General features: G+C 40.7%; 2 protein-coding genes and 1 non-coding gene across 4 annotated transcripts in view; all 3 read left to right on the top strand.

The window, feature by feature from the left end:
* Window positions 1-1652, top strand: part of tg (thyroglobulin) — a 29082-nt gene extending 27430 nt beyond the window's left edge. Inside the window, exon 49 of the mRNA XM_047597641.1 lies at window positions 1436-1652. Coding sequence (XP_047453597.1) covers window positions 1436-1524 — 89 coding nt within the window. The 3' untranslated portion in view covers window positions 1525-1652. The remainder of the gene's footprint in view (window positions 1-1435) is intronic.
* On the top strand, window positions 482-553 carry trnae-uuc. Its single transcript has one exon. It is a non-coding gene; the product is annotated as a tRNA-Glu (tRNA).
* Window positions 1653-2307: 655 nt separating the features above from the next.
* On the top strand, window positions 2308-8066 carry LOC125016568 (dual specificity protein kinase shkD). Of its 2 annotated transcripts, none has more exons than XM_047599121.1 (4): window positions 2308-2456; window positions 3828-4396; window positions 5625-5735; window positions 7524-8066. In XM_047599121.1, the coding sequence occupies exons 1-4, from the start codon at window positions 2408-2410 to the stop codon at window positions 7578-7580; spliced, it is 786 nt and encodes a 261-aa protein (XP_047455077.1). In that variant the 5' UTR covers window positions 2308-2407; the 3' UTR covers window positions 7581-8066. The 2 variants fall into 2 exon arrangements, with proteins under 2 accessions (XP_047455077.1, XP_047455078.1); XM_047599122.1 differs by having other exon boundaries at window positions 7148-8066.
* The last annotated feature ends 4903 nt before the right edge of the window (window positions 8067-12969 follow it).

Below are 12969 nucleotides of genomic sequence, written 5' to 3'. Positions count from 1 at the left end.
GATCAACAGGTAACTTCACTTCCACAGGATTTACATAGGCTTCGAGGTCCCATATGGTCTAGCTCTCAGGCTTCCTGGTTTTCACCCAGGCGGCCCTGGGTTTGACCCCCGGTATGGGAATGTAGTCTTTAGCTTAGTATGAGTTCTGAGGTACCTTGACCAGGCACTCACCAGATATTCTGTTTTTTTTATATATTATCTGCAGTACCATTAGTCATGAGATGGAGATAAAGGAAGGAGACTGAATCACTAAAATCTGATTCTGTCAGACTAAGTTTAATGGAGAATTCTGTGGATACACTTAAATTGCAGTAATAACACAATATATAGTATTATAGTGATGATCGTGATTAAGTTTGATTTGTTAGTTTATTAGTATGTTATGTGTACAGAACAGAACATTTTGAAACCTAATAATCAATATCAACATTCATTGAGTGAGAAATTTGCTGCCTTGAAAGGATTTCTGTGCCTTTCCAGGTCCCATATGGTCTAGCGGTCAGGGTTCCTGGTTTTCACCCAGGCGGCCTGGGTTCGACTCCCGGTATGGGAACATAATCTTTAGCTCAGTTGGTAGAGTGAGACCTCTGAGGTACCGTGAACAAGCACTTAGAAGGTACTCTCTTTGTTATCTGTAACCAAAATTAAGCCACTCATAAAGGAATATGTATGAACATGAGGAACAAGGGCCCGATTCTGTCAGGTCAGGCATCATGTGGTGCACAGTTTAATGGAGAATTATCTGGATTTTCTAAAGGTCTCAAAAACAAATTGTAGTAAGATCACAATATGTAGCAACGTATTGGTGACCTTAATTAGGTTTAATTAAATGGTTTCTTTATTTTAAGGGTTCAGAGTAGAGCAGTCTAAAACCTGAACAACACCAACATTCGTTAAGTGAGAAATTCACTGGGTTTTGCCTTTCAAAGGATGACAGTTGTCAGTTTCAAGGTCCCATATGGTCTAGTGGTCAGGATTCCTGGTTTTCACTGAGGCGGCCCCCGTTCGACTTCTAGGGTGGGAACTTAGTTTTTAGCTCAGTCAGTAGAGCAAGCAACAGATGGCTGTATTGAGTTTCTTATCTGTACTAGCATTAGTCATTAGATGGAGTAATTATTATTATTAATGTTTGGGTTTGAGGTTTTCTGCCATATTGTGAAGTGTTGATGTATTTCACTCAAAGTGAGGTATTTATTTTGCCACTGAAGTTTCCTCAGAGTAAAAGTTGGTTGCAGTCTATAAACCAACCACTAGATGTCAGTTCATCCTGAGCAGTGATCCTTTAATTCTACATTTCTTCTGCTCTGTTTTTTTTTTTTTTTTTTTAACTGTTTGCTGGAAATCCAGTTTATCATAAATTCTTATCAGATTATTACACTTGAATTTTATAAAACAGACTCAGCTGAACACTCTGATTTCGGTTTCCTGTCTCCAGGTGAGTCGGGGGCGGATCCTGTCCAGCCTGTGCTCCCCGTGGCCGCCCCTTCCAGCCAATCACAGACCGAGAAAGACGCCTACAGCTGAGCTAGTGACATCATCACCCACTCTGATGACATCACACCGCTTCATCTCCCATAATTCTGTTTGATTCAAACCATTTTTCTGCCGATCGATCTTGTTCCTAATCATCAATAAAAAGCATCTGAAACCACCAGAGCTCGACTTAATGAGATTTTCTTCTCTGTGTGCGTTGGGACCGTGACTTCCTTGATTGACAGGTGTCTCAGCCAATCACAGTCAACGACTGGTCCAAGCTACTTAATGCATCAGCTGGGTTTAAATAACTTGTTGAACACCAACTGAGCGATAATGCACTAATTATCCAATAGGAGACTCTGAACTGTTTGCTCAGTTTAATCCAGGTGGAGACAAACAGACAGTGTATGTTTATTATCAGTTCAAACTTAATTTAATAGATTGTAATTCAAATTAGACAATTAGACTACATTCTACATTAAAGGGAACCTAAGTGAAAACGATTGTTTTGAAAGTTACTATAGAAATATCATTTGATTCATTCATGAAGGAGGATTTATATTAGAATGCATTCACTGTTGTACCTAATGTTTTGGCCACTAAAAACATTTCTTTCACATGCTCATATCCTGTCAGAATGAAACTAAAATCTAAGTCTTTGTGTGACCACAGAGTGGAGCTCTGCTGTTTCTGGATATTTCAGGGAATAAAGGGAGGACTCTCCCATCCACCTCCTCCTCCTCCTCCTCCTCCTCCTCCTCCTCCTCCTCCTCCTTCCTCCTCCTTCCTCCTCCCTCCTCCCTCCTCCCTCCTCCACCTGTGTGCAGGTGAGGCAGGTGTATAAAGGAGCCTTTCTCTGGATGGAAACAGACTCCAGCAGCCGCTCACACTGAGATCTTTGTCACAAACCGTTTGGATTTCCTGCAGAAGGATGAAGACTCTACTCGCTCTATGCATCGCTCTCAGCGTCACCACCTTGGGTAAGAAATCTCCTCCACCTTTTTCAGGGTTTGCTTCTTCTCAAAGAACAAAATATAAAAAGAATATATGCGTGTATGTGACGCTCAAATGTGGTAAAGAGATTAAAGTATCCCTTAGTTTACAGAAAAAAAGCAATCTAACTTTCAGCTTCTTAAAATGTTCTTTTCGTATTTGTGTGTAGTCACATGTAGTCGGAGCTGTTACCTGAGCTGAGGATCAGATTTTATCTCTTTGACCATTTATTACTAAACATTAGTTCCAGACGTCACTTTAAGCCATTTACGAACCATTTATTTATACTCTTGCTTCCTTAGACAAGAAGCTGCCTTCAGATGGGTTATGTTTAACATGAAAGGCGCCCTCTTGTGTTGTTTTCAACATCTTTAATCTCCAAGCTTTAGAGTATTGACACGTTAGCTGTCGTCCACAGAAACAGTGGATGGGTAATAAGTTAATGTGTTCTAATTCAGTCATATCGAGTCCTAATTCAAGAGTTAGACGCTTGTTAGCAGTGGTGCTCAGAAGTTCCATTTGAAGATAGTGTATAAAGGATTTGTTTAACCTGAGGATGTTTCACCTAATTCCTAATAATCATGGAGGTCGTCTGTGATCTTAATCCCGTGTGAATTGTCCAGGTCCATGATTTGTGAAATAAAAATTACACCTCAAATTACCTGAGACATAATTCTCGTAACACAGAGGCCCTCTGATAAAAAACTAATCGACATCTTGTGATTTAAGGGTGAGTTTTCACTCTTTTCCGACTTTTGATTTACTTTTTTTTTTTTCTGGCTCATGTCACTTAAGAATCATGATGGATGTGCTATAAATCAAAGTTTGGTCAGATGTAAGGATGCAAAGTCAAGATGTCGCCAAACTATTTGTCTGTCTAGACCAGGGATGAAACCATTAAATCAACCATTAATATGTTCATCTGAAAAGGTGGAGCTGATTTAAATACAGCCAGCTGGGAATTTCTTCACCAGGATAAATAGTATCAACAATATATTTTATCATCCATCATAATTAAAACTCTCTGATGATGTGGAGTGAGATGGAAAGTAGCAGAGCCATTACAACAGAACGTGAATTGTGTGAATGAACCAGATGAAGCGCAGACGTAGGAAGTAATATGTGAATCACAGGACGTCCTCAAGTAAAACAAATCTCATTTTAATAGGGCTTAAGTCAGTTTATATAAAACTCCTTCCAGATTAACTCTTTTATTATGTTAAACTAAGCTAACTGTCTGTTCCAACATATCAAAGTATCATGAGTCGGTTCCTAGTTTGTGCTAATGTAGCGAGCTACGCTGACCATGTTGTAGCGAACGTAGCGTTAAGACTTTTTTCTTCCTGTCATTCTACCAGTGTCGTCCCAAACGTCCACGCCAGCTCCCATCTTTCACAACACCACCACAACACCTAATCCATCCAACAACACTACCAACGCAACCACTAATCAATCCACCATCACCACGCATCCCAGCAACAACACTGCCAACACAACCACTAATCAATCCACCATCACCATGCAACCCAGCAACAACACTGCCAACACAACCACTAATCAATCCACCATCACCACGCAACCCAGCAACAACACTGCCAACACAACCACTAATCAATCCACCATCACCACGCAACCCAGCAACAACAACCACACCGACACCAACTCAACTACCATGCAACCTGGCAACAGCAGCACATCGACAGGTTCCCCAATGGAGACTTCGGTCTCTGGTAACCAGAATACTGCGACGCCGTCCATGACCACACCTGCAGGCAACAACAGCAGCGATGGCAACGGCAGCGGTGGCAACGGCAGCGGTGGCAGCGGTGGCAGTGGTGGTAATGGAGGCGTTCCTGGATGGGGAATAGCTCTGCTGGTCCTGGCAGCTCTGATTCTTCTGGCGGTGATCCTGGTGTTGATAGCACTGGTGAGCATCAGTACTGATCTATACGACCCTGGTTCCTCTTTAATTTAATCCTGGAGGCCTCACTTTTGGTGATTCAAATGGAAACAGCATCAACTTGGTTCATTTCAACTGCGTCACATTTGAGGATTTATCAGTCATTTGTTTGCATGTCAAGGCTTTTATGTCACTGCAGTACTTTAGGACTTACTCAGACTTAGTTAAAACTTAAAAAAAATAATAATAATAATAATAGCCTGAGTTAAGGTCAATGGTTCCTGGTAGATCATTTTCTGTAGAATTCAGAATCTTCTACATTTCTTCATAAAGAGACTCAAACAAGTCCTGAAAGTAGACAAAGAGAACCCAATCAAACACATGACACATGAAATATTAGACTAAAATGAGCCAATATTACATATCACAGAGTTAATTTCTAGGTCCAATCAGAGTCCATGTGTCCAGAAGTGTTTCTATCAATGTGATGAGACTCAGTTTCTGGTTTAGTTTCTATAAATCAGGGATTTGTCTCATGTTTGTGTTGAAGTGTGTGATGGTAAAGGACAAAGGAGCTTTGTGAGGGGCTCAGAAGAAGAGTTGTTGTTGCTCATCAGGCTGGAAAAGGTTCCACAACCATCTCTAAAGAGTCTGGAAGCCAAAAATAATCCACAGAGAGTCAGACAGATTGAAGACAAACATCACTCCATCATAGTGGGAGAGGAACCAGAGGAACCCAGGGGAACTTCTAGACAGCTGTCACTTCTGAGTCAGTCTGTGTAAAAAGCCTTTGACCCCAGAGAGTTAACAAATCAAATGAAACATCAGACTTGTGGGTCATGAACGACATCTGGCTGGGCTTTTATTCTGCAGTTTGTGAACGATAATTATTTGTGAAAGAGGACACGGGCGTCATTACCCAATCGCCCGGAGCTGTAGCAGGTTCACAACATTTTGTACTCACATTTGGACACAAGTGTCTGTGGTACTGTTTATATAAATATATCCCTCCTCTACTTCTTCTTCCTCCTCTGATCACTGCAGACCAGAATCATGGAGATGTTCAGATCCAGTCATCTGGACGTCTCAGTCTGGTCTTTATACCTGTTTCCAACATCCAAATGTTCAGTGTCCTGTCTTACAACCAAATAATCTGTGGCCATAATGTTACAGCTGGTTTAACATTTCAGTCTAGGCCCATGATGTTGTTCATACTTGAGTTTTTGAGGTAACACAGCCTCCATTTTGTCTCCAGCTGATGTGGTGCTGCTGCTACAAGGGTAGCGGTAGCCAGTACAGCAGCCAGAACGACGTCCCCCTCTACTCCACCCACAGTCACTTCGGAGGCACCAACGGGACGCTAACCGTAAGTCAGGATCTCACTGTCTTTTTTCAAATTCTTTATTTGATTAGTCAACATGTTGACAATGTAAATGCACCTGAGTTAAATTTCAGTCCCTTTACCGGGCGTTTATAGCATTTATGAATGAATAAATACAGCCTATACACAAATGACCTAAACATTTACACAATACACAGTGCTCACATATTAGGGTGTTGACAAGTTACTTTGCATTAACTTTAAAGTTAGTGTTTTTCTCAATGGGATCGCTCAGTCTCCTTTTGTGGTTCAGTAGATTTAAAATTTGTGAAACTGGAGGAGCAGCCCCCACCACCCTGGTGAGGATAAGCAGTAGTAGAAGATGAGATGAGATGAGGAACTGGAGGAGTGTGCATGATGTTTCTTTAGAATATGACAGTGAAGTCCTGTTGTATATCCTTCCTGATGAATCTGACATTTGACAGACTAAACTTGATTACTGACGCTGCACGTCCTCACGAACATGGCGGCGTGTCAGGACGGTGCAGTGTGCGCCGGTTGTGTCTTTGTGTTTGTAACGTGACACCTGACAAAAGGTTTGTTCCCTGCAGCGTGTTAATAGGAGCTGATCTGAGTCAGATGTACACGGGCGTGTGGAGAAATGTTTGTATTCTACTGAGTCAGAGTTTGAACAGGGAACCGTGAGTAAATCACTGGGACGTACACATGCAGCGTGATTAAAGTCGCTTTGACGACAGGGACAAACAGAGACATCAGCGCGTTGGCGACAACTGTTCAAACCTGAGATAATCATTACTGTCAGAATCATTGTACCACTGTCACAAATGTAAGTGGAACATTTACGAGTTTACTTAGCATTTTTGCTGAAACATTAGGAACAAAGATCCCGACTTTCTCCGCATACAATGTTGCATGTGCATTGGTTTGGAGTCTCTGCATTGGGAACTGATGAGGCTCCAACAAAGATCTGCCGGAACCAATCAGATCGTTTGTGGGTGGGGCTTTATTGCTCTTTATTGGTTTAACCACACCTGATAATGAAATCCAGACCTACCGGCCTCTTCTGATAAGAACTCATTCTGGATACTACAAATTGTAAATCGCCAACAAGGCCACACCTCAGTAGGTACAAAGTTTATTTTGACCAGGTTTGCTTGTATCTTTCATATATATATATACGTAGTCCACCTATATATGCACTTTTAGCGTGAGTGCAGAGAGAAGGATAGTGGATGCTGGGGTTAGGGCTAGAGGTTAGGTTACTGGGATGGGATGAAGGCTTGGTGGTACTCTGATGGTTGGTAGGAGGAAGCCAGGGTGTGAGATTTGTGGTGGGTGCATATATCTGGAAGACTTGATTCCAGAGTATGTCCTTGTTTGTGAAATTAAGTTATTTAACTTCATGACACATCTCATCTCATCTCATCTTCTGCTAGGGTCACTAGGGTCGCGGGGGGTTGCTGGAGCCTATCGCAGATGTCATCAAGCGAGAGGCGGGTCCACCCTGGACAGGTCTCCAGCCTATAGCAGGGCCAACACAGAGACAAACAGCCATTCACACGCACACCTAGGGTCAGTGTAGAGTCAGCAATCAGCCTAACGAGCACGTTTCTGGAGGTGGGAGGAAACCGGAGAACCTGGAGAGAACCCACACAGACAGAGGGAGAACATGTAAACTCCACCCAGAAAGAGCTGGACTTGAACCTGGACCTTCTCGCTGGGAGGCATCAGTGCTGACCACTGTCATCTGAAAACGAAAAGACTGCTTAGATCTTGCTGCCACTTTTCAATTCCTGAATTTATCTGTTTCAGAACGACCTCGGAAAACCGAGGAAGAACCGAACGGGAATGTACACGGTGAACCCTTAGAGACCAGACCAGCAGGTCTTCATTTAGACCAATTTTTATTTATTGCTTGTTTGAGTTTTATTTTTAAAGACATCCATGCTGAAACATACAATTTAGAAACATAATGATAATATTAATAAACTGTTATATTTTTGCTAATGAAAAACTAAATGAAAGGTACTTTCTGTCATTATCCAGCTATTGGTGAATCATTGATGCTATAATTTGTTGGAAATTGTCTGTAAATATTCAGTAAATTCTAAATTCCTTATTCCAATTTGAATACTGTAAATATGTATAATTATTATTATTGTTTTTAATTACTCACATTGATCGATTGACTCTGCTACTAATATTCAGAATCCTGTTTTCACCCACAATAAATATTATTATTTTCAATAAAAAATATATAGAGACTTGAAATGTTTCAAATGACACATGTTTGATGATATGTTTGATATCACTGTTATTTTTGCTTTTTAAATAAAATTATTTTTAACCCTGAAACAGTTTGTGCTTTGTATTTAATGTGTTATTTTATTCATTTATGAATCATAATTAGTCTGATATAAAACAAACATATTGAATATTATTACATGGATTTTTAACTGGTTTCTAGCTTGAGAGTTGTTTTTAAGAGGTTAAATGGTGTCTCAGTTCATCAAAAAGACAGAAAACTGTCCAACAAGAGGTTCAGTTCATCAGAACTGTCCCAGCATGTTTTTCTGTCCCAAAGGTCCAGAACAACATGTTGTCAATCATCCTCCTCAGTATAAAGCACTTTTCATTAAAAATCTAGTGTGCTAGTAGAGTAAAAACCCAGGATACACAATTAAAACACCAGGAACTACAAAATAAAAACAGCTTCTATCTAAAAAGAATGAAAGAAAGTCTCAAGACCTCAAGATTCTTCAGATGGTCGAGGAGCGAGCTACAGAGACAAGGACCATTGGAGCAAAAGGCTCCAAAAGGCTTTAATCTTTGTTTCGTGTCACGTCTAAGTATCTTTACCAAGCTACAAGTCTTACACAGTCGTCTTGTGCAATGTCGTATGGATTGTCCCTGTTAAATAGACGATAAATAAATGAGTAAATGACAGAAGTGTTCCCAGCTTCCAAGTGTTGTACTGCTAATCATAACTCTATGATTCAGTGCTGTGGCCTTGTCCCGTTTGTTCTCTGCATCATGTTTGCAGCCGGAAAATAGAAACTAATCATCAGCGTTGCAGATTGGATTCCAGGTATTCAACCAAAGTTCAAGTTTAATTTATTAAGAGAGACGGCAGCGTAGACGAGGTGTGGAGCGACTCATTTCTTTGTTTGATGGATGGAGGAGTGATGGAGCTGATACTGACATAAAAGAGACTGGGCTGGGTTCAATGAGTCAGTCGACAACACACCGTTCTTTACCTGGAAACGTTAGCTCAGCCTCCAACATCATTTCTGTCACGTTATGTTTCTGTCACGTTATTCACTTTGTTTGATAAATTACTTCAAAACCAGTTAAACATTTAGCAACATTTTCAACATGCTGATCCAGTCAAAGGTTGGAGGAGCTCGACTGATTCAACTTCTATTTGTTTCTATTATTTTACGACATTATCCTCTTCTCATTTCAGACTTTTTGCAAAAACATTGGACTGAAACCTGTTTATGAACATGTTGGAGCTCATTCATGGTCTCGGTCTCTTTTTAAAGACAAGACTCCTAAGTTTCTGTCACAAAAGTCAGAATCTCTCTAAGTGGTTTAGTTCTGGAGGAATCAAAGCTGGAACACAGTTAAAAAAAAAATGTTTAAAATGTTAAAGTTGTTGGGTTCACCTGATTATTTTTTTGTTGTGTTTTGTCTTCTAAAAATGTGTTGGTTGAATCCTATAATGACTTTTATCAGTGAAGCCAGAAGAAAATGACATATTACATCATGCAGCATTTATTCAAACACAGCTGGTGTCCAGAGCTCTGATTGGTTCAATTCTCTAGCATCCTAGCTAACAGTATATTTTCCTGCCTTTCCTAGCTAACATTAGTATTTCCCTGCTAACAGTAGCTCTTCCTAGTCTCCTTGGTAAGAGTAGCTTTTAATGTTGTCCCAGCTAATAGTTTATCTTCCTAGCCTCCTAGCTAACAGTAGCTTATCCTTAGTTTCTTAGCTAACAGTAGGTCTTCTGAGCATCCTAGCTAACAGTAGATTTTCCTAGCCTCCTAGCTAACAGTAGCTTATCCTTAGTTTACTAGCTAACAGTAGGTCTTCTGAGCATCCTAGCTAACAGTAGATTTTCCTAGCCTCCTAGCTAACAGTAGCTTATCCTTAGTTTCCTAGCTAACAGTAGGTCTTCTGAGCATCCTAGCTAACAGTAGATTTTCCTAGTCTCCTAGCTAACAGTAGCTTTTCCTTAGTTTCCTAGCTAACAGTAGGTCTTCTGAGCATCCTAGCTAACAGTAGATTTTCCTAGCCTCCTAGCAAACATTAGTTCTTCCCTGCTAACAGTAGCTCTTCCTAATCTCCTAGCTAATAGTGGCTTCTTAGCATCCTAGGCTCCTTCTAAATGTAGATGTTATGTCATGAGCCAGCTGTGTTGACCAATCTACCTAGCAAAGAAAACAGGAAGTGGGAAAAACTGAAAGTGGGCGTGGCCAGGTGAGGTAATTGTTTCAGGAAAACGTAACATGATTGTCATGTGCCAAGTTTCGCCCGATTATCGCCTGATAATAATTTTATGTACATGTTTTAGTGCTGTAAAGTACCTGGAGACAGTTTTTATTATTGATGCTTTTTAAGATGCTCGTCCTTTAAAATCCTGTAAAACACAAGGACACCGATGAAATGTAAAGTAAAATACTTATGAGTGACGGACGTTTCATGACGGCTGTTAGGAAATGACTGACTCACCTGAGTGTTTGTTGTTGGAGGGAACACATCAGTTTGTGACAGGGCCCAACTTTCTGTCAACACTGTTGACTCTTACTTTTATTCGCTTTGGGCTCAGCACAGTTTTCTCTGGGTGGGTTCGTCTCTGACGTCAGTTTATTTACTGTTATTCACAAAGAATGGTTTTATCTTTTATGAAAAACTCAAACAGAACTGACTTTGGGACTTATAAACAGAGAGCTGGTTTGGAGAAAGGGATGTGGAAAGATTACAGGAAATTACAGGAGAATGAATTATGATGTCAGCGTCTCTCCATATGAGGAAAGTGTTAAAAATGTGGGAGCCCTGATCTGGTCCTGGTGTGAACCCTGATCTGGTGTCAGTCCACATGTGGAGGTGGTCTGGGACCATGTGACCTCATTTATTTTGGTTAGTGTGAACCCACTGAATGAGTCGTGGGTTTCATTCTATTCCATCCTCCAGTCTTACATTTGTTCCTTCATCCCTTTTTCTTTCTTTCCAGCTGATACAATATTCAACACATGGTGGCGCTGCACACGCAAACACAGACCAGAGGCCTGTATCACGAAGTGAGCTCAACTTATCCGGTTTTACTCCAACTTATCCAGCTGAACTTCTGGATCAGCGGTATCACGACGCTGGTTATCAACTCACTAACTCAATCCAGGTTTGTCTTGTTGTGAATCGGAGCAAAGATTTATTCTCCTCAGATATGAAGAGGAGAAAGTTGGCTGCAACGAAGAGACGCCATAAGGTAAAGGACTGCAGATTAAATACATGTGTAAACTACACATCAATAGTTCAGTTAGTTTAGATTTAATGAAGCCATGAATCCCAACCACCGAGCTGCAGAGATGAATCAGATGTGACCCCTCTGGAGTAAAAAGATAAAAACATCATTCTATCATGTTACCTGGGCAACAATAAAGCTGTGACATCACATCAATACATCAGGTTGTTGTCCTGAATGAAATGATCCTGATTCTGAGCTGTGTTTGAGCTAAAACATCCTCTTCTATGTGCGATTATCTCCTGGAAGATGCGTTCAGGCCGTAACGCTGTTCTAGTGATTTGGGCTCCGATCTCAATCAGGTCAGCTTCATGAAACCAGAAACCCAGAGTTAACCCTGAAGATTCCTCCATAAATCTGTGATCCTGGTTCATGATACAGGCCTCTGATCTCCAGTACTGGCTGGGGACGCGTTTGGAGATTTGAATTAATTACGACCAGGCGTGAACACAGATGTTCTGAACGGAGTCTAATATTCTAACTATGATGATTACAGGATTTTATGAAGCGGAGCCACTAGATCTGACTTTGACTTGTGTGAACGTTTCCCCTGGAACACTTTACTTCCACATGATGTAGGTCAAATGTATTTAATCCCCACCAGGAGTCTCCAAGTAACTGATATTAGACCACACAGTGTGTCAGAACAATGTCGTACGTAACAATGAGTCCCCTTCTCCTCAATAAAAAGGAAACTGCTGGCATTGTATTAAAGTATGAAAACACGGAGAGCAGGGACGTCCAGAGTTCAGCCTCCACCCGGAGACTGTGAGTCAGCAGCTTCTGGTCCAAACCCACGTCGTCCTGTTGGCTGAAGGTGTGACGGGACAAGTTAAACATCATTATCAATATGGAAAAGATTGGATTTTTGATAAGACTAGAATTTTTAAAAGAAAACACCTGCGGCATCTTTGTGTACTGTCACTAGCAGTTGATATTAAGGCTTAAAGTAAAAAGTGAAGATAGAAATATGAAGACGTGTTCAGTGAGAGGAGGTTAACGCTGGAGGTTGCTGGTTTAAATCTGAGGGCTGCAAAGAATCTCTGAACTTCCTGTGTGAACATGAGCTGATGATCAGCACTGTGCTGCCACCTGCTGGTCAGAAGGAGCAGGTGTTAGACGAGAACAGCTGCAGAATATTTTAAATATTCTAAATATTTTACTAGTTACATGAATTCTCACCTAAGTACTTATTATTTAGTACTTATATTAGTTTAATGAAGTCTCGTGTAAGTTATTTATTTATTTAGCTTCAAAATGTGTTCGCTGTTAATCGTTCCACCTCATTGTGTCTGTACCTGAATTAGTAGTTCTGAATCCTGTGAAATAAAGTGACAGCCTCGGGTCCAGACCGTCCAGACTTCCTTCTGCTTCTGTTTATTTTTATTTAATTTGAAATTTGTTCAATCAAACTGGTTTAAAACAAGAAAGATTCTGATTAATATTATGTCTAAACACGACGTAGAGTTGGAGTTTGACTAAATGTAATAAGTACAAAATGACTTTTAAAACGAGAATAAAGCTGTGAAGGATAAATGACTAAAATGTGACTCACGTGTTTAAATTAGATTTAAGAAACAGAATAAAGGGGCGTGGCTGCTTTGACTGACAGGTGGTGTCCTCACAGGTTGCAGGTTGAGATGAGAGGAAGCTGGACAGTCGTTCTGCAACATCTAGTTGACGCAAACCTACGATACAATGACACAGTGTTTTGGATGAAACTAGACCTAT

This window comes from Mugil cephalus, chromosome 11 (assembly GCF_022458985.1).
Source record: "Mugil cephalus isolate CIBA_MC_2020 chromosome 11, CIBA_Mcephalus_1.1, whole genome shotgun sequence".
Lineage (NCBI taxonomy): Eukaryota > Metazoa > Chordata > Actinopteri > Mugiliformes > Mugilidae > Mugil > Mugil cephalus.
This window is presented reverse-complemented; position numbering and strand designations above follow the sequence as displayed.